This window comes from Pituophis catenifer, unplaced genomic scaffold, assembly GCF_029215685.1.
Source record: "Pituophis catenifer annectens isolate HBS135680 unplaced genomic scaffold, rPitCat1.0.hap2 SCAF_1, whole genome shotgun sequence".
Classification (NCBI taxonomy): Eukaryota; Metazoa; Chordata; class Lepidosauria; order Squamata; family Colubridae; genus Pituophis; species Pituophis catenifer.
This window is the reverse complement of record NW_027256881.1, coordinates 8,080,593-8,107,049: the sequence shown is the minus strand read 5'-3', so window position 1 is coordinate 8,107,049 and position 26,457 is coordinate 8,080,593. Positions and strand designations below refer to the sequence as shown.

General features: G+C 43.0%; 1 protein-coding gene across 1 annotated transcript in view; it reads right to left on the bottom strand.

The window, feature by feature from the left end:
* SGSM2 (small G protein signaling modulator 2) overlaps positions 1–16,529 on the bottom strand; it is a 116,514-nt gene extending 99,985 nt beyond the window's left edge. The window contains exon 1 of the mRNA XM_070945499.1: positions 16,436–16,529. Within this exon, the coding sequence (XP_070801600.1) occupies positions 16,436–16,499 (64 nt within the window). The 5' untranslated portion in view covers positions 16,500–16,529. The remainder of the gene's footprint in view (positions 1–16,435) is intronic.
* Positions 16,530–26,457: the final 9,928 nt, after the last annotated feature.

Sequence of the window (26,457 nt, the reverse complement as noted above, 5' to 3'; positions counted from 1 at the left end):
GATGAAAATAAGCTCAAATTTGCATCCTTGGGGGAAAGCATACAGACTTGTAAAAGGAATATATGATTAAAGGAAGTTGCTGATCAAAATTCATAGATGCAGAAATGTGTACAAAAATCAGAAGGAATGTGCAGGGAAGACAGGCATGGATTTTTATGTGGGCTTTAAAACTGCAAATCAATGGGATGAAGGATTGGAGCAAAATGGGAGTAATGTTTGATAAAAAGAAGAAAAAGAGCAAAAAGTAAATTGGACCAAGTCTTTTTTCATTTAAGAGCAACAGACCTTTAAATTTACATGTAAAATTTAGGCCAATGTGATATCCATCACGTAGAATCCCCACGTTACCATTGTATTAGGTTATTTTACATTATATAAACAAACAAACTTCATTAAATATGTCTGAGTACTTATAAGATTCGGCAATGAATATTCCCTCTGTCTTTAGGCAAAATACAAGGTCATCTTTGGCTCCAGGCCTAGTGGAGAAACAATGATCAGATAATTTCATACATTAAAAAGTGCTGGATGTGATCGAGGTAGCAGCAGCTTGGATTCACACAACTACTGTGTTTCCCTGAAAATAAGACCCTGTCTTATATTTTTTTTTTAACCCTGAAATAAGCGCTTGGCCTTATTTTCAGGGAGGTCTTGTTATTTTGGGGCACGTGGTGCAAGACGGAGCTCCTCTTGCCATCTTACCTGATTTCCAACTCTGTCTCCCTAACCCTAACCAAAGGAAATGGTGGGGACCGGCCGGACATGCGGTTAAATATTTTCAGGGAGGTCTTATTTTCAGGGGAGGGTTTGTTTTCAGGGAAGGGCTTGTTTTTGGGGTAGGTCTTATTTTTGGAGAAACATGGTATGTCTGTGATAATAAAAGTGGATAGTTAATACTACAGCATGTAGTGTTAACTATTGGTTGGTTAATTATTAGTTAATTAGGGCAATTAACCAGTGGAACAGCTTGCCTTCAGAAGTTGTGAGTGCTCAATCACCGGGGGTTTTTAAAAAAAGACTGGACAGTCACTTGTCTAAAATGGTATACGGTCTCCTGCTTGAAAGGGGGTTGGACTAGAAGACCTCCAAGGTCCCTTCCAGCTCTATTCTGAATGATTGATGTTATTGGAATTCCTTCCTTCCTTCCTTCCTTCCTTCCTTCCTTCCTTCCTTCCTTCCTTCCTTCCTTCCTTCCTTCCCATTTGGGACCATGTTGAGCCAAATATTGTTTTTTCAGGCATCACTGTTAAAATGGGGAACTATATTGGCTCAAGAGATAAACTCTTGAAAAGCTTGAAAACTTATAATGTCTTTTTAGCTTCATGGAACCACCACTTGAATGCTTGAAGATACTTGTTCTGACCTAGGCTTTCTGTTGTGGCCTGCCAGCAGCCTGCGCGGATCGTGGCTGATCCAGACGAGGAGGAGGCTGGTGTGGTGTTGCGCCGGCAGCCTGCGCAGCCAGCGCTCGTGTCGGCCAGCGAGGAGGCTGAAGAGGATGTGGTGCCAGAGGCAGAGATTCAGCCAGGGCCTTCAGAACCTCCAGAGGTTCCTTCAAGTGGAGAGAGCGAAGTAGAGAAGCCTCTCCTCAATGCTCGAGCATGCAGGGCTGCCAAAAGGCAGGAGTAGCTACTCAGGAGGAGGAGGTCTACTCGAGAGTAGGGCTTGGGGATAATTGGCCACTCCCTTAGCCTATTTAAGTCACACGCAGCTAGTGCTTTCTTGCTGGAAACAACTCGTATTTACTATCAGAGTATTTTGGTTTATCATATCTTGTTTTCTGGGCTGGTTGCCAACCTTTGCCGGTCTTGTTTATTCTTGCTACTTAATAAATTTGATAAGGACCGTTGGTGTATGTCAATATCCTCGGAAATCCAGAGCTGGGGCAGAACACTTTCTTAGAAAGTATACAGAACAATCTTAGTCCTGGCAAACCTCTTTTATTCTTACGGCTGTGAATTATTGTTATTCCCAGTCTGAAAGGCTTCTCAAACAGTCTTTCAGGGGAGTGTTTACAAACACTCACCTTATCTCCCTTGGAATGCTGCCAGAGAACTAATTGCCATACACAGGGCAAGGCCAAATTTAGCAGAGTCAAACAGAGCTTTTCCAGAGCTTTTACCGACCAGATAAACTGACTGCTTTCTGCAAAACCTCACCGGACTTCGCTTCTCTTTTATGTTTTATGGGAGGGGCCAATCATCTCCAAGCCTTACTCCCAAGTCAACCCTGTTTTCTTAATTGTTCCTGTATTCTGGCAGCTCTGCGCATGCGCATACTGGGAACAAGCTGACGCTGTTCTTCTGCCTCACTGATGTCAGACTCTGGAGGCAGCAAGGAGGCAGCAAAGAACTACCAGATGGCCTTGGCTCCATCTCTGCTTCCGACTCAGAGCCTTCATCCCAGCCTTCCCCAGACTCCAGGACTGGCCCATGTTCCTTCCCAACCTCCTCACTGTCTGAATCTGCTGCCAGCTCTGCTGGCTGCTGGCGGGCCACAACAATACTGCTAAGATGTCAGTTTTGGACAATCTCTAAAATATCTACTTTTACCCACTCCTGATTCAGAGTAACGGAGCTGGAAGGAATCTTGGATGTCTTGTAGTCCAACCCCTTGTTCAAGCAGGAGACCCTATACCATTCCAGACAAATGGTTGACCAATCTCTTCTTAAACGGAGGCACCCTCAACTTCTGGAGGGAAGCTGTTCCATTGATCAATTGTTCTCACGGCCAGGAAATCTCTCCTTAGTTCTAGGCTGGATCTCTCTTTGATAAGCTTTCATCCGTTACTTCAATTCAAGGTTTCAATTCAAAGCTCTCAGATTCAGGAACTAAAAACTCAAGAGGGGGAAGATCATTATCCAAAGACTGATCCAGTAGATCTCGACAATGGAAGCCAAAGACATTTAATGCAATGGACTTGGTCAAATTAAACAGTAAGAAATCCGGAATCAAATTAATGTGGTTTTACTGTTGGCCAGTCTAACTCAGCATTTCTCACAGGACAGTTCTTCCTCATGTAAAGAGCCTGATAACCAGCATGCAGATGGGTTCACCGCTTGCTTCTGCCCACGAGATAAATTTTCCATTGCTGTCTTCTCTACAGCCCACACAGATATCTAGAGATCTGAGCTGTTTCCTCATTCCTGCCACGCGCTTCCTTTCTATTGAGATTGCCAGCAGTTATTAATAGCCCTTAATGGACTGACACTTATGAACAGTTCCTCCACCCCAGCAGTGGGGATGTTACCAAAGCTCCCATAATCACTGCAATGACGGCAGCAAAACTAGAACTTCAGAACAGGGCTGGGTCAGTTATACAAGATAGGACCACACTCTTATGTCGTTCTTGAGGGATTATGTCTACCAAGCAAGTCCATCTGCATTTCTGTCATTTCAAATGGACTGCCCAGATAATGGGCAGCTGGTAGATGGTTCAGACATGGTGAAGGAGAAGAAACAGGAGGCTAAAACGAGAGAGACGTGAGGATGGAGAACCTGTTGTCCCACAAGCTTGTTGTGTTGATCTGGATCGAAACCATCATTTGAGTGCAGAGTCCTGATGAACATTTTAGAACAGGACTGGATAAACCCAGATTGAAGTCAACCTCAAAACTTATCCAACCCAATCATGTAACATGATTAATCTGGTTAGTAGATTAAACTCAAGGTGTATGTGTGTGTGTGTGTTGGGGGGGGTATGCAATATATAGATTTTACACATCTCCTTAAACCAGGGGTGTCCAATCTTGGCAACTTTAAGATTTCTGGACTTCAACGCCCAGAATTTCCCAGCCAACATGATTGACTGGGGAATTCTGGGCGTTGAAGTCCAGAAGTCTTAAAGTTGCCAAGGTTTAGACACCTCTCCCTTAAATAGACTGGATTTAGCAACATGCTAAGCTACAAAAACAAACCTTAATTGGAATCCATACTACTTTAGTTTTGCAAATATTAGTTACAAGGCCTTCACCTGACCTGGGACACTATCTACTCAGCCCAAACTACTCACAGAGTTGCTATGGGAAAACTAGAAGAGGGGGTATTATGTATGCCGGAATAGAGGTGGGACAGGAATCTAATACATTTTAATATTTGCTTATTAGACTTTTATCCTACCTTTATTACCTTATAAGTAACTCAAGGCAATGAACATACCCAATATTCTTTTTCTTCTCCTGTTTTCCCAACAACAGTGTGGGAAGTTGAGTTGGCTGAAAGAGACTGATCATCCCAGAGTCACCCAGCTAGCTTTCCTTTTCTAAGCTAGCACCTTAATCACTACATCAAACTGGCTACGTAATGAAGAGACATACTGTATTTCAACCAAAAAACCACCTAATGAGCAGGAAGGACTCACTGAAGAAGAGCCTAATGCTGGGAAAGATTGAGGGCAAAAGAAGAACGGGACGACAGAGAACGAGGTGGCTGGATGGAGTCACTGAAGCAGTCGGCCTGAGCTTAAATGGACTCCAGAGGATGATAAAGGACAGGAAGGCCTGAAGGAATGTTGTCCATGGGGTCGCAATGGGTCGGACACAACTTCGCAACTAACAACAACAACAAGCCATTTCTGCTTGCCAGTCTATCAACAATAAGAGTAAAAAAACAGTTTTCTGCCTTTCTTTTCTGAGAGGTGGTGCAAACTGGGCCCAAATTAAAGACTGACAATTACAGTGGGGAAAAAAAATGGAGAAGATTCTGCCTCTAAATGATATCTACTGGATCTGAAAGAGACACCTGCATCTAAACATAACCCAATGAGGTACAGTGTTTATAGCTATATTTGTACCCTAGTCAAAATATTCATCATTAAGACGCTCTAAGATTTTGTTATTGGTGCCAAGGGATAGATTATGCCTTCTTAAAACTTATAAATTGGGCTTTGTAAGGGGGGGGGAATCCAAAGATTTTCTACTAGTGGCAAGGAAATGGGACACCAGATGGAAGATTTCTTAGAAACCTGGAAGAGACACAGGCACGCATGTCTGTATGCACACATGCAAAATGGCTGCTTGCAAGCTACATCCTCCTCTCCTTGCTGGTTTGCCGCACAGATGCATAAAAAACCCTGTTTGGAGAATTATGGCGCTAAACTGCTGTTTTATAGGCATGCTGGGAATACTTTGTTCCCATTATCTTTAAGAAGTGCTAAGTCAAAAAGATGTGGGGTTTTTCCCGTTCAGACATTAGCATTACAAGGGACTTGGTGGCTTCAACCGGAGTTAGAACTGCTGCTTCTGCTGCTTCCACTGAGAGAGAGAAACAGAGCTCTTTGGAATCATATTAAAATTCTAATTTTAAAGCTCTAACAATGCAGCGTCTCCGGAGGTTTTCAGGAAGAACCCGAGCAGGCTTATATAATTGGGTCTGGCAGCAGTACTTCAAACAAGATGGTTATCCGCTTTCAGAGGGACCATGTAGAGGAGTCAGGATGGGGTGGAAGAAAAGAAGCAATTGGTCAGCTGGAGGCTTAATTTGGGGTTAAGCCAAATATGTGTTTCCCAGATAAAAGGCTGACCTGATTCTAACTCATGATGCTGTTGTTGTTCGGTTGCTAAGTCGTGTCTGACTCTTCGCGACCCCATGGAACACAGCACGCCAGAGCCCCCTGTCCTCCATCATTTCCCAAAGTTTGCCCAAATTCATGTTCATTGTGTTGATGACACTAGCTAACCATCTCATTCTCTGCCGTCCCCTTCTCCTTCTGCCTTCCATCTTTCCCAGTGGTGGGATTCAGCCGGTTTGGGCAAACCAGTTGTTAAATTGCTGGCTGGCCCCTCCCCGCCCCTCCCAGGAGTCCCCACACATCCCGTTTTGGCTCCCAAGTAAGTGCAGGGAGACCTACTAGGCCCAAAACGGGGTGTGGGGGTGTGTGGCGCCACCCCCACCCGTGTCCCATTTTTGTTCCCAGGAGGGTGCAAGTCCTACTAGGCCCAAAATGGGGCACAAGGGGGCGGCAATCTTCCCATGGCCCGTTTTTGCTCCAGGGGGGTGTAGGAGTGCTGCCTGTCACACTCCCTGGCCACACCCACCATGGCCACGCCCACCCAGCCGGGCATTAGAGCAAAGAACCGGTTGTTAAATTATTTGAATTCCATCACTGAGATTCTTTCCCAGCATCAAAGACTCCTCTCTTCTCATTTGGTGGCCGAAGTATCTCAGCTTCAGCTTCAGTATCTGTCCTTCCAATCTGTCCTTCACGATGCTAAACTATAATGTAGTTTGTTTGTGTTAAGTGAGCCAACAGTGCATTATTCAAAAGTCATAGCTAAGCAAAGCAAAGCGGAGGAACCCCGCTTTTTTCCCAAAAAAAGTGCCCCAAATTACACACACACACACACACACACACACACACACACACACACACACTATCATTCAGAAGATTAACAAAATTAAGCAACATAATTTCATGGAGTCCTTGGTGCTCTCCGAGCTTGGCTTCCAATACTTGAAGGGCTGCCACAAGAAGTGGGGGCCAATTTATTTACCAAAGGCAAGAAACAATGGATGGAAACTAACCAAGGAAAGAAGTAACCTGGAATTAAGGAGAAAATTCCTATCGGTGAGAACAATCAACCAGTGGAACAAATTGCCTTTGGAAATTGTGGGTGTCCCATCACTGGAGACTTTTAAGAAGAGACTAAACAGCCATGTGTCAGAAATAATATAGGTCTCCTGGATGAGCAGAAGGGTGGACTAGCTGATCTCCAAGTCCCTTTCATCCCTGTTACTGTTTTCTTGCAGACGTTTTATTACCCAAGCTAGGTAAGATCATCAGCACTAATGTTACCTAGTTTAGGTAATAGAACATCTACAAGAAAACAACCAAGCTCAGAAAGCATTTCAACCTTGAACTACAAATACTTTCCTTTATTGGTAAGGGAGATATCTATGGTGGAGTCCCACATGTAAATTATAAAAGTATGTGTATGGTGGGAAAGAGGTAATTAAACTGATAGAATATGCACTGCATTCCACCCCTATTGATTTTAGCAGAACATCACTTCCATCTGAATAAAACCAAGTATCTGGAAAGCAGACAGGCAAATAAAACGTAAGACCACTACTAAGTCAGACCTTGAGGTTGTCCAATACAGCATTTCATTCAGAGTGGATGACTTCAAAAGTAACCTAGAACTAAGAAGAAATTTCCTGACAATTAGAAAAATTAACCAATGGAACACTTTGCCTCCAGAAGTTGTGAATGCTCCAACACTGGAAGCTTTTAAGAAGATGTTGGACAACCATTTGTCTGAAATGGTATAGGGTTTCCTGCTTGAGATGGGGGTGGGGGGTTGGACTAGAAGACCTCCAAGGTCCCTTCCAACTATTCTAACCTATTCCTTTTCCATTCCATTCTATTCTGTTCATCTTCTCACTGTGGTTTCCACCCAAAATCCGGTCTTAAGACACACAATCTAGTGAAAGTAAGAGAGATTTGTCATAATGAATTGCCACTGAAAGCAACAATTTTCTCTGTGAATTTCTTCCTCTAAGTCAGTGTGTCTTAATCTTGGCAGCTTTAAGATACAGGTAGCCACGTGATCCGAATTTATGAATGAGCAAATAAATGAGACGCCAGACACCGCACAAAAGAAAGAGGTGACCATTTCCTTCTAACTAGCAGTTGCACTTGCCAAGTGATGTTGTAATGGCATAAGATCGAGAACACACATTAAAAAAAAAAAAAATACAGAGCTAAGCTCTGTCCTTGCAGCAAGTGACTCACTCAGTGTGTGTGTGTGTGTGTGTGTGTGTGTGTGTGTGTGTGTGTGTGTGTGTGTGTGTGTGTGAAATGGAACATGCTTGCAAAGATCCTAATGAGATGGAAAACAAGCTAAATATATTATCCGGGAGTCAGTGCCAAGGAAAATGCCATCTCTCCAAAACAGCTTGGTCTTTCTTGGTCTTGTTGGCCATGGTGTGATCACAACACCCGGACAGATGTCTCCTCCCGGTTGTTTAAATGCAATTATTACAGGAACCTCCCCACATGTCAAGCCAGGCGGTTGGTTAAATTCCCAAAAGTAATCAAAGGAGCTTAGCAACCACAAGTTGGCTGACAAAAAGGAGTTAACTTCTCGTCTTTTATTTGGGATGCTCTCAAGCCTCCTCCACATTCCTGGGAGGTATTCTTAGAAAATAAAAAGAAGGCAAGTGGCAGTCCAGTGCTTTGCTTGAAAGTATGTGCACTGGGTTACAGGTAATCCTTGATTTACAACAGTTCATTTAGTGACCATTTGAAGTCAGCATTGAAAAACGTGACTTATACGGCTTTTTTTTCACACTTACGACCGCTGCAGCATCCCCATGGTCATGTGAACAAAATCCAGACGCTTGGCAACTCGGGCTCCTATTTACAACGGTTGCAGTGTTCCTGAGTCATTTGATCCCCTTTTGCAAGCAAAGTCAATGGGGAAGCCAGATTCATTTAACAACCGTGTCACGAACTTAACAACGGCAGGGATTCGCTTAACAAATGTGGCAAGAAATATCATAAAATGGGGCAAAATTCTTTTAACAAATGCCTCGCTTAGCAAATAAATTTTGGGCTCAATTGTGGTTGTAAGTTGAAGACTACCTGTCCTGCCTTCAGTTGCTTTGGAGAATAGGTTGTCAAACACCCCCCCTCCCACTTTTTTGTGGCAGCTCCTTAGATATTGGAACACTGCTATCATGTCACCCCAGCCCTTCTTTTCACTAGACTAGACATACCCAATTCCAGCAACTGTTCTTCATCTGTTTTAGCTTCCAGCCTCCTAATCATCTTTGTAGCTCTTCTCTACACTCTTTCCAGACTTTCTACATTTTTTTTTATAATATGGCGACCAGTGTTCCAGGTCTTACTAAAGCAGAGTAGGTTTGGAAAGGGGATGAGTGGCAGGTTGAATTGCTAAAGCTGAGTTTAAAAGATTTGCCCTCTGGGTGGACCAAAGACAGGTTTGCACAAACATCTCTGTCTGATCTAACCTAATCCCCAAACCCAAAGCTGGATGTCGTAGCATCTGCATTCAAAAAATTCCTTAAGGGAGGTTGGTGGTTGAATTTGGACATCACCCTAAACTCTGGATTACTAACATGGTGCCGACAGACACCTCTATGGGCATCTACCTAAAAATAAATAGGAAGCTAGCATATTATACAGCTGGCATGTATTTACAACAATCATGGGATCACATTTGTGACCTTGCCAGCCGGCTTCTGACAAGCAAAGTCAATGGGGAAAGTTAGATTTGCTTAACAATCACATGATTCATTTAATGACTGCAGTGATTTGCTTGGCGAAAAAGGTCATAAAAATCAGGCACCATTCCCTTAACAGCCACCTTGTTTAACAATAGAAATTCTGGTCCAAATTGTGGTCATAAGTCAAGAACTTCCTGCAATGCCATCTGCATTTATGTATTTTATTTTATGTATTTAAATATATTTTCCCAAGAATGTGTCCATCTCAAAAGAGTCCCTGGCAATAATGACTAAGAATCTCTAATCAAAAATCTTACCTTGTTGCCCATTATTGAAACAAGCAAACAAAAATCAGGAAGCATATTTAATACTCTGAATTATCCTATCAGGGAAGGACCTCTTACTACCATGTTTCCCAAAAAATAAGACCTCGTCTTATATTTTTTTGAACCCCGAAATAAGTGCTTGGCCTTATTTTCAGGGATGTCTTATTATTTTGGGGTGCGTGGAGCAAGACGAGGCTCCTTTTGCCATTTTATCTGATTTCCAGCTCTGTCTCCCTAACCCTAACCAGAAGAAATGGCAGGGGATGCGCTTATTTTAGCACATGCGTTCAAAAGCCTGATTGGGCTTATTATCAGGGGATGTCTTATTTTAGGGGAAACAGGGATCAACATGCAGCCGAAAGAGCTAACTTTTTTTGGCTATCAACTTTAAAAAAACACAAGCCCTCTGGCTAAGAAGGCAGGAATCTCTCTCTTTCTCTTTTTCCATCCTTAAAATGGTGAGTCAGTAAAAAGCCACTAGCTTAAAACAGCAGGTGTCGATCAAATCTAATAACCTTCAACACCACATAACAGCAAAGCGAAATGATCCGCTCAAACAGATTGCAAAGCGCACATTGAGTCATGAGACGTCCTGAGATGAGCTGTGGGCCCACCTCGCCTAGTTGTTCTAAGTATGAAACTGAATGGCTGTACAATTTGCTATTTTTGCTGATTTGCTAGGCTAAGCTGAATTACAGAAATCTGAAATGTCAAGTGTAAAAGAATGACTAGCAATGAGAATTAGAGCAAAAAAAAGGCACTTAAGAGATATAGTGGATGGATGAATGGATATATGAATAGACGATAGATAGATAGATAGATAGATAGATAGATAGATAGATAGAGGGAATGTAATGGCTCAGCGGTTAAAGATGCTGGGTTCAAGACTCGAACTCTGCGCAACAGGGTGAGCTCCTGTTATTTACTCCAGTCTTGCCCACCCAGCAGTTCGAAAACATGCAAATGCAAGTAGATAAATAGGTACCACTTCGGTGGGAAGACTACAACGCTCCGTGCACCTTTGGAGCGTAGCTATGCTGGCCACATGACTACAGAAATTGTTTTAGGACAATGCTGGTTCCCTCGGCCAAGAAATAGAGATAAGCATCATCCCCTAGAGTCGGACACAACAGGGAAACATTTACATATATGTATGTACATATGTATGAATGTATGTATGTAAAGGTTTACCTGTCGGACTCTAGGGCATTTCAGTCAGCCCTCAAATCTTATTCAGCCTTTCCCAATCAGGTGCCCTTCAGCTTTGCTGACTCTTCTCTAAAGTGATGCTATTCTTTTCATCTGAAACGGGGGCACATCTAAGAATAACAGTCTCAAACCACAAGGATGCTTTCCTCTGTTTCAGCATGTTAAGAAAGACCCAGAGGCACAAACTTTGCATAACACCGTGGAGATCACCTCTTAGATTTCTATTTCGACCCGTTTCAGATATAATAAAAAGCTACATCTTTTATACTGTCTATTGTTAGAAAATTGGGGGTTTTTTATGATCATGATGTCACCAGCTTTCTTCCTTGTGGCCAATGCTCCATAACTCCTAAAAGACTGAAATTTCTTTTCAAAAATCTATAACTATGGTTTATAGATTTGGAGACATTATTCAAAGACCTAGGTTCCCTGGAGAAGGTCTTATGCTGGGAAAGGTGGAATGAAAGAGAAGAAGAGAAAGGGAGAGCTGAAAGACCAGGTTGGAAAGAGCTCATTTTGGAGAAGGTCTATCTATGTGGTTCCTAGGAGACAAAAAAGAAATGGATGGAATGTAGTCTGTCCGTCCATCCATCCATCCATCCATCCATCCAGGGATGGGATTCTACCAGTTCAGACTGGTTGGGGCAAACCGGTAGATCCGACTATCAGCTGGGAGCGAACCGGTTCACTCCAACGATTAGGTTGACTAGCCCACCTCTGCACTTTACTGACCTATATCAACTGATTTGCACGGCAGAGCAGATTGCTGCGCCTCACCTGTGTTACTTCCCAGCAGTAACGCAGAAGGTAAGTTTTCGTAAAGTGCACAATCACCGAACCGGTTGTTAAACCAGCAGGATCCCACCACTGCATCTGTCCATCCATTCAATGGTTCATATAAGTTGTCTGATGCTTCTTCATATTACTATATGTTTCATGCCTAGCTTGTATTTTTTTAAAAAACCGTAACTACTGAATATGCTTGCATATGAGTCCATCTGCAGACTAACCGACTCTTGAATTTTTAACCAAACTACTGTGAAAAACACACCACCCACAGATAGGCTGACCTTCAAAATGTTCAGTGTGTTTTACTTTTCACAATTGCCTTAATCATGGGTAATCCATGAATTATCCATTTTTCATGGTATTTTGGTTAATAAGAGTCAGCTTATCCCCAGATGCTTATCCGCAAGAATATATGGGATGTACGGGTACTTTAAAAATCAGTATTACTCTTTATACTTGCAGGTAAGCCCATCTGTGGAGAAGATAATGTGAATTGTTATGGTGCGTTTTGACATCTAAAATTCTCAGTTTATTCGCAAGAATATAACTGTCAACCGTCCCACTCAGTCATCTAGCAAAGAAAGACTCCTGGCCATTTGTTTTTGCCAAGAATATACTTTGCTGAAGCTTAAATGGTTTCAAAAGTAAGTTGAAACTGAGGTTTTCCCGTGCAAACAATATAAACTAAGATTTCTCCCCTCCCCCTGGTTATCTGCAAATGTCCAATTAGGTCCTTGTATATTATTTAGGAAACAAATTCTTGGTTCCCAGCTCTACATATAGATAGCTGACTTTGGCTGGCTGAAGCTTCCCCCAAGGCGCAGCTGGGCTTCCATCCCCCACTTCTTCCTTGCATTCCAATCCTTCCCCTTCCTACCTCCGTTGCTAATGTCAGGCCATCAGCTCATGAAGCTTGGAGAGCAGAGATGCAGCCATGACAATAGCAGTACAGTATTTGCAACGCACTCTACATGGGGCTACCCTTGAAAAGTGTTCGGAGACTACAGTTGGTCCAGAACACAGCCATGCGAGCTGTTGTGGGTGCACCTAGATACACCCACATTACACCACAAGACAAATTCCTTGTGTGTCCAATCACACTTGGCCAATGAAGAATTCTCTATACACCGACTGGTATCTGCACAGCAAATGCATAAGTAACTTTGATGTAAAATCCCAGTGGAAAGAAAACTGGATTACCGAATGTCCAGACTCTGGAAAAAACATAACTGACTCAACACAAAAATTAGCACGTTTCGATGCTACCCATAAATGCTGGAAAGCTTTGAATAGGATTCACACTTTACCTGACATCTGTTCAAGACTCTCTGTTTAAATAGTGCAGAGAATCTCCCCTGGATGTGACTATGGTGCTCCTCATCAGACACGGGATCACATAGTGACCAGCAGCCATTGGAGAGTTTATACAGGAGGAAAAGTAGACGTCCCCAAATTAACAATAAGGTAAAAGGTAAAGGTTCCCCTCGCACATATGTGCTAGTCGTTCCCAACTCTAGGGGGCGGTGCTCATCTCCGTTTCAAAGCCGAAGAGCCAGCGCTGTCCGAAGACATCTCTATGGTTATGTGGCCGGCATGACTAAACACCAAAGGCGCATGGAAAACTGTTACCTTCCCACCAAAGGTGGTCCCTATTTTTCTACTTGCATTTTTTACGTGCTTTCGAACTACTAGATTGGCAGAAGCTGGGACAAGTAACGGGAGCTCACCCCAGTACATGGCACTAGGGATTCGAACCGCTGAACTGCCGACCTTTCGATTGACAAGCACAGCGTCTTAGCCACTGAGCCACCATGTCCCTAATAAGTAAAAGCAAAGGTAAAATCTTTTGTGATTCTAGGGCAAGGGTGTCAAACTCGATTTCATTGAGGGCCGCATCAGGGTTGTATTTGACCTTGGGGGGCTGGGGTGGGTGTTGCCACGGTAGCCATGGCCAGCTCAACATCACTGGTGTTGGGGGCGCCTGTGCCAGCCCTAGTGCTCTGCCAGCAAAAACGGAGCTCTGAGGGACACATGCGGCCCTCCCGAGTTCCATTTTCACTGGCAGAGACACTGCGGGCCAGTCCCTCACTGTTTCCAGGGTGGCCCCACAGGCCAGATCTAAGCACCCTGCAGGCCAGATCTGGCCGCAGGCCTTGTGTTTGACACCCCTGCTCTAGGAGATGGTGCTCATCTCCATTTCTTAGCAGAGAAAACCTGTGCTTTGCCCCGATTTGTTGATGTTCAATTCAGTTCAAATGTTTTGCAGCCCTAACGCTAGATACAAACACAAAATTTTCACTTCTGCATGTCTGTGGAGATTCTCAATCATCCAAGTCATGGTTGTTCCAAAGGTGCTTTTCAAAAGGCAACTGGACTTTCTTGGGTTTTTTTCCTTTAAAACATTTGGAACAAGGTTCACTTCCACATTTCCAACCATGGTTTGGCAGATTACAATTCCTTTTTACTACAATGGAAGAGAACCAAGATGGACAAACTTTTTTTTTTAATTTCAGAAGCTGGCTTGATCTCTCCAACCACACTTCAAATAAATCACTGGGGCATTTGACAGTGATGATAGTTTAGCCCTGACATGACAGTTTCTGATTTCACAGCTGTGAACAATTTTTTTGACTGGAAAAAAAAGGAGAGGAGAAGGATGAATGGCTCAGAATGAGATAAAAATAAATGCTCATTGTGTCTGGATTAAGCAACTTTGAACAGCTGCATTTGTTATTATTCCAAAGTGAGAGAGAAAAAAACACACACACTGTTGTGTTTTCTTTGTTTTTCCTTTCTTTTGTTAGACTATCAGTTGAAAGAAAAATACTATATCAAAAATATACAAATGCTTCATTCATTAAAAAAAAAAAAGGAAGCAAATCACCCTGTGATTTTGTGACTTGGCTGTGAAAATCAACTACTCTCAGAAAGAGAAATAGATAAACAAATTTTAGGTAAAATGAAACATTGATCAAACCCTTAGATAAGTGAATGCAATATGGTTCTTCATTTACCAAATTTTGTTGAGTTAAATGGCAGAGTTTATATAGGACGACCAAAGAGGGACACAATAAGCCAATTACACAGAAGCTAAAATAAAGCAAAATGGAATGCCGTACAGTGCTAAAATTCTAAATGAAAATTCTAATCAAAACCCAAAATATTAAAACATAATACAAAAACAATGAAATGCTGTTTTTGCTGTTTTTGAAATTACAGTACTGTTTGCCAATTTTAAGACAGGTGGACTTCAACTCCAAGAATTCCCTAGACAGCATGCTGGCTGGGGAATTCTGGGAGATGAAGTCCAGACATCTTAAAGTAACCAAGGTTGAAAAACACTGCTCTAGAGCATCTTGTCCTGTCTTCAGCAAAAATGGTCTTTTCAGGCAGATTCCCCAGGTCAAATATTGGATTTGTAAGAAGGCTCTGCTCTACTATGGTAGTTGCCAACTCTGGTCTTAAAAGTTTCACAGTCCTTTCTCAAAATTGTGACTCCAGCATGCTTGCGAAGCTGTGGAATGGTCGTTCTTTGAGCCTGAGCTATCCAATAACAGGAAGATTCTGACATCCTACTAATGTGGCATAAAATGGTTTCTTTTATTTATTAGATTAGTAGCTTGCTATTCGCTGTAGGAACCCAAGGTGGCATACGCAGCACTTCATTTTTTCCCATGAAAAACTGGCTGAGAGAAACTGACAGGCGCCATGTCGTGAAGTCAGCTTCCATGGCTCAGGGTGACACAAATTTGAGTCTCCTATCCCTGATCTACGACCAACCATCATCCCCATCCAGATTTCAGAAGATACAGTGGGACAAAGTAGATAAATGTGTGACTATTACCGTATTTTTCGGACTATAAGACACATTTTTTTGTCTCCCAACAGGGGGTGAAGATGTCTGTGTGTCTTATAGTCCGAATATTGCCAAAGACCCACCCACCCGCCGGCCATTTTTTGGGCTCCGCACACCCCATTTTGGGGGCTTTTATCGGCCTTTTTTCGGCCCATTCTTGAGGCTTTTTTGGGCCAATTTTTTTTTTTGAAAAACCAGGCTGAAAAAATCCTCTAAAATGGGCCGATAAATGCTTTGAAAATGGGCTGAAAAAGCCCCGAAACAGGCTGAAAAAAGCCTCCAAAATGGGCTGGAAAAGGCCTGAAAAAAGGGCCGAAAAAAAGAGCCGAAAATGGGGGGCACGAAAACCAAACCTTCTTTTTGTTGTTGTTTTCCTCCTGTAAATTTAGGTGCATCTTATAGTCAGGTATGGCTTATAGTCTGAAAAATACGGTAGATCAATTTGCCTCGACTGCAGGAGCTCAAAGAGTTATAATTTTCATTTTATTTCCAAAACCACAACCCTGTAAGTAGGTCAAGCTGAGAAAGATTGACTAGCCAAAATTTCCACAGGGAGCTTCTGAAACTGTGAGGGTCCCCTGGTCTTAATCCAGCATCTTTTCTTGCCCACTACATTACACTGACTGGCACTTGTTCACATTGTGAAAACACAATGAATCATAAATTAGCCGAACGTATTTTAACCCGTGTGGCTCACTGAGTGGTCCACTTTTCATGCCAGAGAATTGGTCTGAGTAAATCAGTGTTTCCCAACCATGGCACGTTTAAGATAGGTGGACTTCAACTCCCAGAATTCCCAGCCAGCATGGCTGTTTTGGGAATTCTGGGAGTTCACATATCTTAAAAGATGCTAAGGCTGGGAAACACTGGAGTAAATGATAAATAAATTCAGGTAAGCAGGTTGGGTGAATGTCTTCTGGGGACCTTAAACAAGGATTCCAAACATATCTCTTGGCTCTATTCTGGGATCTTGTGATACCACTGAGATACTACTGATAGCAAAATATGTTCACAAAGCAGGAAAATCACAAGGGCAGGGCCGAAAGGTGCCCCCTTCACCCCTTACCGCACAGGGCAATGATATGACTGCTGTCTTCATGTACAAACTTCCGGGTGACGGCTTCTTCCATTATTTGCTTGACCTGAAAATAAAAAGAATATAAAAGGTTATTCATAGGAATTGAAACTGATAGGCATAATGCCCCTCCGAGTTAAACCAATGCTGGATTTTCGCATAGGGCTAAACAAGTGTTTTTCAAATTTGGCCAAATAAGGTATGTGGATTCACTCCCAGAATTCCCCAATCAGTATGCCAGAGCAGCAAAGTCAGAATAAAGCATTTATTGATTTTACATGGGCTCGCTACTTTGTACAGGTCACAAAAATATCTAATAAAAGACGGGTGGTTTAATTCCTGTCTTCCCTCAAGGAACTCAGTTTGTTTACACACAAATTAACTTTCACTGCAGCCACATAAAAAAAATAACTCAGTGAGGTATGTTTGGTTGGAAGAGGTAGATTGGCACAAACACAATTTGTTTCTATGGGCTAAAGCAGTGGTGAAATCCAATTTTTTTTTACTACTGGTTCTGTGGGCGTGGCTTGATGGGCATGGTGTGGCTTGGTGGGCATGGCAGGGTAAGGATATTGCAAAATCTCCATTCCCACCACATTCCAGGGGAAGGATTCTGCAAAATCCCCATTCCCTCCCCACTCCTGGGGGAAGGGTATTGCAAAATCTCCATTCCCACTCCACTCTGGGGCCAGCCAGAGGTGGTATTTGCTGGTTCTCCGAACTGCTCAAAATTTCCCCTACCGGTTCTCCGAACTGCTCAAAATTTCCACTACCAGTTCTCCGAACTGCTCAAAATTTCCACTACCAGTTCTCCGAACTGCTCAAAATTTCCACTACCGGTTCTCCAGAACCTGTCAGAACCTGCTGGATTTCACCCCTGGGAGAAAGGTAGATGTCAACCTGGATCTCCAACTACAGCTATATTATTTGTAAAAAATATTTTAGTCCATTTTTCATTAAAAAAAACAACAACATCCCAAAGTACCATGATTCACTCTCTTCCTGGCAATGACTTGCTAGGATTTTCAGCAGGATTTGGTTTGTCATCATTTGCTCCAGATTCTTTTAACCGGAGATGCTAGGAATGGAATCTTCTTCAACCTCCCACACAGAAAGCCAAGAATCTGACTGAACATTGGAGGTAACATACTAAAAGCCAGTTTGGTCTAGTGGTGAAGGCACCAGATTAGAAACCAGAAGGCTGTGAGTTCTAATTCTGCCTTAGGCTGGGTGAATTTGGGCCAATCACCAAGAAATAGAGAATTCTAATCCTGCTTTAGGCATGAAAGCTGGCTGGGTGACTTTGGGCCATTCAACAGGAAATAGAAATTTCTAATCCCGCCTTTAGGCATAAAAACCAGCTGGGTGACTTTGAGGCAATCACCAGCAAATGAAGAGTTCTAGTTTTACCTAAGTCATGAAAACCAACTGGATAACTTTGGGCCTATCACTCTTTCTGAACCCATCCCACCTCATAGGGTTGCTATGTGGAAAATAGGAAGGTGAAATAGATATGTTCTCAACCTTGAGTTATTTATAAAAGTTATAAAGATGTTGTATAAATAAGTAAAGCTTGCTTATCTTTTAGCTCAATATCACCTGCCCTATCAGCATTGTCTACCCACAGAGACACACATAGACACTCACTCACACACACAAACACATACATACTACTCCAATTCACCAGGTTTTCTTAATATCAGTCCTTAACAGAATAACAGAGTTGGAAGGGACCTTAGAGGTCTTCTAGTCCAGCCCCCTGCTCCGGCAGGAAGCCCTATACCATTTCAGACAAATGGTTATCCAAACTCTTCTTAAAAACTTCCAGTGTTGGAGAATTCACAACTTCTGGAGGCAAGTTGTTCCACTGATGAATTGTTCTGTCAGGAAATTTCTCCTTAGTTCTAGGTTGGTCGTTCACTCCTTGATTAAATGTCCCTCCATTGCTTCTTGTCCTGCCTTCAAGTGCTTTGAAGAATAGCTTGACCCCTGCTTCTTTGTGGCAGCTTGCATGGATTTTCCAGATAACAGCCATATCTGGTGACAGCTTATAGATCAGAGGACAGCTGATGTTCCATATGGTCAGAAGGGACAATAAGACGCAATAAATAAATATAAATAGCAACAGCAATTACGGGCCTGATTCAAATGGCTCTTTGTTCAAAGCGGAGGAGCCTATGTCAAATGGCACAAAAAAGTAAACATCATTAAGAGCCCTTAAACCTTTGGAATAGTCAATTTGGAAAAAAAAAAAAAAAAAAACCCACACAGCCCACATTGCTAGTCCATTAAGAGAAGGGAGGAAAATACCTAGAATAGCATGAGTAACCTATTAGTCAGGAAGGCTGACTAAAAGCTAGAAATTAGCAAAGCAATTTATATTTTTCATTAGATATTTTCACCCAAGGAATTGCTGCTGCATCCCATTCAGTGTTTTGAAGACCACTGCTGATAGCCCGGTGACAACATAAGAAAACTAAATATTAATAAATAAATGTCCAAGATTTAGTCATTCTCGCCTCAACACTCAAAATACATCAAGCCAAAACAACAAATCTTGTAAGAATGCAGCAGTTTTCCCATGTTGGCGGGGGAATTCTGGGAGTCGAAATCCATCAGTCTTATGATTGGGTTGGGCACCCCTGCTCTAGAGCTACAGAGACAAAAGTAACTTAACAACAGTTGTGGTGCCCTTTAAATAGCCTATGGTTGAGAGGAAATAAATCCCACAGCAAACAAATTTATCTTTGGCGGCCGGCAACACTTGTGCCATTTGCCAACTTAAATAAACAAAGAAATAATAATAATAATCACTCAGCCAAAGATAATCTTGGACTATTGGTTCCTTGCCACACTCGATCGATCCAAAAGGGAGGGAAAGGTATCCTTCCAGAAAACAAATTGCTTTGATGCACAGAAAACAGCGGGAGGTGGAAATGCTGCTTTTTATGAAATAGGAAACATTAGCAGATGAGATTAGCCTGTAAACAACATCCTTGAAAGATCTGGGGGATATGGTTAAACTAAGGTAGGGGTGGACTGCGGGGGGTTCGCAGGGGTTCGGGAAAACCTCTAGCTAAGATTCTGTGCAGTTCAGAGAACCTCCAAATCCCACTCCTGGCTGGCTCCACCCACCCTGCTCCGCCCCGCCCCTCCCAGGAGTCCCCACGCAGCCCGTTTTGGATGCAGGTAAGTGCAGGGCACATGTGGAGGCTCGGGGAGGGCGAAAAACGGGCCTACCAGAAGTTCAGGAAGGCCGGAAACGGGCCCATTTTCAGCCTCCAGAGGGCCTCTGGAGCTTGAAAGGGCATTTTCGCCCTTCCGGAGGCTCAAGAAAAGCCTCCCAAGCACAGGCTGTAAAACTATATAAATCTAAGTGCTATTGCTAAGTGCTATTTGTGTGTTGCCATTTTTTAAGTGCAACAAAAAACAACACTGCCCCTAATCTTTTAATAACTGTAGAGATTGGTAATAATATTCATAGTATTTGTATTGGCTAGCCCTGCTGAATTTATCTTCACAATAAATCTGTTACCTTATAGGTTAACTGCACATTTATTCTCTGTGCATGGATCCTTAGATAACCAGTAGCATCACCCGCAGGCAATCGCCTTCAGGCACTTTTATTTGTTGAATCAAGTCAGCTGTAACTTGCAAAGATTTCTGCCTCATCCTAAATTTGTTAGGTGGGAAAGATGCTGCCGGACACTTCCTGATTTTGGACTGTCACAGACTTTACGCGCATCTCCTCCTACACTGTTTACAGGCAAGAGCATCTCCATGCTCTGAGGAACCACAAAGTTTGCAAAGAACGAACACCGTGGAGGAATGTGTGAAAAACCAGAACAAAGAGCCAGTTTGATAGAGTGGTTAAGTTGCTGGCCTAGAAGCCAGGAGACCAGGAGTTCTAGTCTTGCCTTAGCAGTGGTGGCCTTCAAAATTTTTTACTACCGGTTCTATGGGTGTGGCTTGGTGGGTGTGGCATGGCTTGGTGGGCGTGGCTTGGTGGGCGTGGCAGGGGAAGGATACTGTAAAATCTCCATTCCCACCCCACTCTAGGAGAAGATTACTGCAAAATCCCCATTTCCTCCCAATCAGCTGGGACTTGGGAGGCAGAGAATAGATGGGGGCGGGGCCAGTTAGAATTTACTACCGGTTCTCCGAACTACTCAAAATTTTCGCTACTGGTTCTCAGAACTGATCAGAACCTACTGAAACCTACCTCTGTGCCTTAGATATGAAAGCCAGCTGAATGACTTTGGGCCAATCACCAGGACACCTTGAAGTCTACCTGACCCACCCAATTTTATGTCTTTTTTGTGACAGTTCTTAAGTGAATGCTGCGGTTATTAAGCGAACTCATTGTTTGATATGGCATGATTTTGTTTAAAACTGAAAGTGCCATAAAACCATCATAACTTTGAATTTGGATCATGGGTAGCCCAAAGGTCTATGGAGATTCTCAGTCATCCAAAACGAATAAACAGAATAACAGAATTGGAAGGGATCTTGGAGGTCTTCTAGTCCAACCCCCTGCTTAGGCGGAAAACCTTACACCACTTCAGACAAATGGTTATCCAACACCTTCTTAAAAACTTCCAGTTGGAACATTCACAACTTCTGCAGGCAAGTTGTTCCACTGATTAATTGTTCTAACTGTCAGGAAATTTCTCCTTAGTTCTAGGTTGCTTCTCTCCTTGATTAGTTTCCACCCATTGCTTCTTGTCCTACCCTCAGTTGTTTTGGAGAACAGCTTGACTCCCTTTTCTTTGTGGCAAGCCCTGAGATATTGGAACACTGCAATCATGTCTCTCCTAGTCCTTCTTTTCATTAAACTAGACACACCCAGTTCCTGCAACTGTTCTTCATGTTTTAGCCTCCAGTCCCCTAATCATCTTTGTTGCTCTTCTCTGCACTCTTTCTAGAGTCTCCATATCTTTTTTACATCGTGGCAACCAAAACCGGATGCAATATTCCAAATGTGGCCTTACCAAGGCATTATAAAGTGGTATTAACACTTTTGATTCTATCCCTCTGTTTATGCAGCCTAGAACTATGTTAGCTTTTTTGGCACCTGCTGCACACTGTTGGCTCATATTTAAATGATTGTCCACTAGGACTCCAAGATCCCTGCTTTTTCAAGAGGCAACTAGACTTTCTTTGCTTTTCCTTGAAGACATTTCCCTTCTCATCCAAGAAGCTTTTTCTGAAGAAGAAGAAGCTTCAGAATTGAAGAAGCTTCTTGGATGAGAAGTGAAACCTCTTCAAGGAAAAATAAAGAAAGCCCAGTTACTTCTTGAAAAAGTACCTTTGGGACAAGTAGCCCAAAGGTAGGTCAGTCATAATTTAGAAAAGTCACTAAGAAGCCAGTTGAGTACTATCTGTATCGTAATACAGGTAGTCCTCGACTTACAACAGTTCATTTAGTGACCGTTCAGAATTACAACCGCACTGAAAAAGTGACATGACCATTTTTCATAGTTACAACCATTGCAGCATCTCCATGAGCATGTGATCAAAATTCAGATGCTTGGCAACTGGTTCATACTTACGACGGTTGCAGTGTCTCGGGGTTATGTGATCACCTTTTCCTGCAACCTTTTGACAAGCAAAGTCAAGGGGGAAGCCAGATTCACTTAACGACCAGGTTACTAACTTATCGACTGCAGTGCTTCACTTAACAAGAAAGGTTGCAAAATGAGGCAAAACTCATTTAACAAACGTCTTACCTAATAACAGAAATTTTGGGCTCAATTGTGGTCATAAGTCGAGGTCTACCTAGACAGTTTGTTTACCTTGGCAGCTTTAAGATGTGTGAACTTCAAAAGCCAGAATAGGTGGCTGGGGAATTCTTGGAGTTGGTCACACATCTTGAACTGCCAATGTAAAGAAACTCTATGGCAGTGTTTCTCAACCTTGGAAGCTTGAAGATGGGTGGACCTCAACTCCCAGAATTCCCCAGCCAGCACTGCTGGCTGGGGGATTCTGGGAGTGGAAGTCCACCCATCTTCAAGCTACCAAGGTTGAGAAACACTGCTCTATGGTAACATCTGTGGCAAGCCTCTATGTTACATTTTATTGTTCAATACTGATCAAAATTGCTTCGAGGCCACTTGGCAATGAGAAATACAGAAGAAAATTAAATCAATCTCTTTCCTGATGCAGTCTAAGCGGCTGAAAATCATACACAGCTAAGGATTTGTCTTCAAGAGAAATTACAAATCCAGATTATGTAGAAGCTTTTGGGAGGGCTAAGTGGCAGGGCAGGTGGCAAATTAACATTCAGTTTGACTTTTGGAACAGCACAATTTGTTACAGCTGCAGAGTTTGTGAAAAAGCTCAAGAAAAAAAAATGCCATCCAATCCATTCTCTTTAAATCAGGTAAATAAGCTGTTGAGGTTTGGCTCTGGTTATTGGTTTATCTAATCTACCACTCTAAAGTTCAGTGTTTCTCAACCTGGGCTACTTTCAGATGGATGGACTTCAATTCCCAGAATTCCCCATCCTGCCTGGGGAATTCTGGGAATTGAAGTCCACCAGAGGTGGGTTTCAGTAGGTTCTGACCAGTTCTGGAGAACCGGTAGTGGAAATTTTGAGTAGTTCAGAGAACCGGTAGTAAAAATTCTGACTGGCCCCGCCCCCATCTATTCTCTGCCGAGTCCCAACTGATCGAGAGGAAATGAGGATTTTGCAGTATCCTTCCCCTGGATTGGGGAGGGAATGGAGATTTTACAGTATCCTTCCCCTGGAGTGGGGTGGGAATGGAGATTTTACAGTATCCTTCCCATGCCACACCCACCAAGCCATGCCACACCCACCAAGCCACACCCACAGAACCGGTAGTAAAAAATTTTGAAACCCACCCACTGAAGTCCGCCAGTCTGAAAGGTACCATGATTGAAAACCACTGCTCTAGACAATTTTTCATGGAAGAACTTTAAATTCCAGATAGAAAATACATTTATTTTTATTTATTTATTTTTAAAAAGTGAAACAAAATATTATTTCCTGGATGTTGGGGGGCTTCCTCCTGGAAGTTTGAAGATATATAGTTAATGTCCCAATTGTATCGTTTGGATTTCTGTTGTTGAAGTTAGGAGTAATTCATTTTATAATTGCATAAATGAATGTCATTTTGATGAGTCAGACAGCCATACATGTATGCATGCATATGCCACCCAGATGCAGAAAATGTAGATTTTCTATTTGTAGTAGCAGTAGAGGTAAATAAGTTATCGACTTACAACCACAATTGAACCCAAAAGTTCTGTTGCTAAGTGAGACATCTTTTAAATGAATTTTGCCCCAGGACCCAGTTTGTGGGGGCAATAAGCTGACTTTGTATAAAATATACAAAAGAATGAAGGCTATTGCTTAACGCATTGTAAGCCGCCCTGAGTCTCCGGAGAAGACCGGCATATAAATCAAATTAAAAAAAAAAAAAAAAAAAACCTTCATTGCCACATTTGTTAAGTGAATCATGGCAGTTGTTAAGTTAGGAACATGGTTGTTAAGTGAATCTGGCATCTCCCTTGATTTTGCTTGTCAGATTGCAAAAGGGGATCCCATGACTCCGGGACATTGCAACCGTCATATATATGAGTCAAGCATCTGAATTATGATCCCATGACCATGGGGATGCTGCAATAGTCTTCAGTGTGAAAAATGGTCATATGTCACTTTTTTCAGTGCTGTTGTTAACTTTGAATGGTCACTATATGAATTGTTGTAAGTCAAGGACTACCTGGATAGCAGAGAAAGCCATCCATTATGCTAAGCTATAAAGTCACCACTGAAAGAGCAGAAGGGCCAGGTTAGGGACAGATCATCCCAGAGAAAATCTATCTATATAGTCACTAGGAGTCAACAATGACTTGATGGCCAACTCACCAAAATGGCACTCCGGGCTGCGTGCAACTATAAAACAAATTACTCCTAGCTTCAACAACAGAAATCCAAATCACACAATCGGGTCTGAACCCGATTGGCAATGCAATGTATGTGATGCCACAGAAAGGACCTGGAGAAGTTTCTTCGTTTAATTAGGTGAGACCAACTTAAGCTTAATTTCTGTGTTTGTAATGTTTGACATTTCAATCTGCGCCTTCTGCGGCTTCCACAAACTGCCACAAACAGTCTGTTTGGTGTAATGCTTAAAGACACCAGGCTAGAAACTGGGAGAACATGAATTTCTAGTCCTGTCTTAGGCACAGAGCCAGTTGGGGATCTTTGTGCCTCTCATTCTCTCTCAGCCCTAGAAGCCTTTCTGAAAATTGTCCCAAAGGAGCTTTTTCAAGAGGCAACTGAATAAGGCAACTGAATGAACTGAAGAAGCTTCTTGGATGAGAAGCGAAACGTCTTCAAAGAAAAAAAAAACACAAGGATGTCCAGTTGCTCCTTGGAAAAAAAGCTCCTTTGGGACAACCATCACCTGGATGACTGAGAATCTCCATAGATCCTTCCGAAAAGGTTCTCAAGAAAACTCCATGGACTTAGAATACAGAACACAGAATAATAGAATTGGAAGGGACCCTGGAGGATTCCTAGTCCAACCGCCTGCTCAAACAGGAGACCCAATACCTGTGATGGCGAACCTATGGCACGCGTGTACAGGTGGCACGCGGAGCCATTTCTGCGAGCACGCGAGCCGTCACCCTAGATCAGCTCCACCGCATATGCGCATCCACCTCCCGCAGGCCAGCTGATTTTCGGGTCTCTGTCATGCATGCAGGAGACGTGAGTGCATGCTCATGCCACCCCGCCCCTCCAGGAGTCTACACACGGCCCGTTTTGGATGCCAGGTAAGTACAGGGCTCGCGGAGAGGCTCTGGGAGGGCAAAAAATGGGCCTAACGGAAGTCTGGAAATGGGCCATTTCTGACCTCCGAAGGGCCTCGGAGACCATTTTCACCCTCCTGGAGGCTCCAGGAAAGCCTCCGGAGCCTGTGGAGGGCAAAAAATGGGCCTCCTGGAAGTACTGGAAATGGGCCTTTTCCAGCCTCCGGAGGGCCGGGGGAGGACGTTTTCGCCCTCCTGGAGGCTCCAGGAAGGTCTCCAGAGCATGTGGAAAGCGAAAAATGGGCCTACTGGAAGTCCGGAAACTTCTGGAGGCTTCAGGGAGGCCTGGTAGGCCCAAAACGGAGTGCTGGGGGGGGCAGCGCAGGGGGGGCATTCATGGGGGCCATTGCATTATGGGTGTGAGTACACACATGCGTGCTATTGCATGCATTCTTTTGGCACCCGAGGAAAAAAAGGTTAGCCATCGCTGCCCAATTCCATTTCAGACAATTTGATGTCCTGTCTCTTTCTGAAAGCCTCCAGAGAACCCACAACTTCTGAGGGAAGCTATTCCATTGGTTGCTTGCTTTAACCGTTAGGAATTTTCTCCTTAGTTTTAGGTTGCTTCTCTCCTTGGTTAGATTCCATGCATTGTTTCTTGTGTGGTCTTTTGGTGCTTTGAAAAATAGTTTAACCGCTCATCTTTCTAGGAGCCCCTCAAATATTGGAATATTGTCCAGCCAGTTGAGAGGTGTCATAGGCACACAAGCCATTTCCTGCTGGATTGGACTTCTGGCTCATTTAGTCCAGTAATCTCTTCATGCAGTGACTGATCAATTCCATAAGGAAGTCCACTAGTCTCTTAGCAGATGTCCTTCAGAGGCAGCCACCAATGAATGCTAAGAGTCACTGAACCTCATGACTCTCAGGAATTGGTCCCAACCTTTTTTGAAGCCGGCCAAGATGTTGCTCAACACCACAACTCATGGTAGTAAATTCCAAAGTGTGATTAAGTGTTGTGAGAAAGTCAAGACGTTGAAGATACAAAAAAGAAGCTGCAAAGAGTTGTGTTTTCCCTAATCCAGGACTCTCCAAACTTGGCAACTTTTAAATCTTGCCGATTTCAGCTCTCAGAATTCCTCAGCTAGCCATGTTGAAATCACAAGCCTGAAAGTCGACAAGTTGGGAGCCCCCCCCCGCCCTAATCCATCGTTCCACTTGCACCACAGATTCAA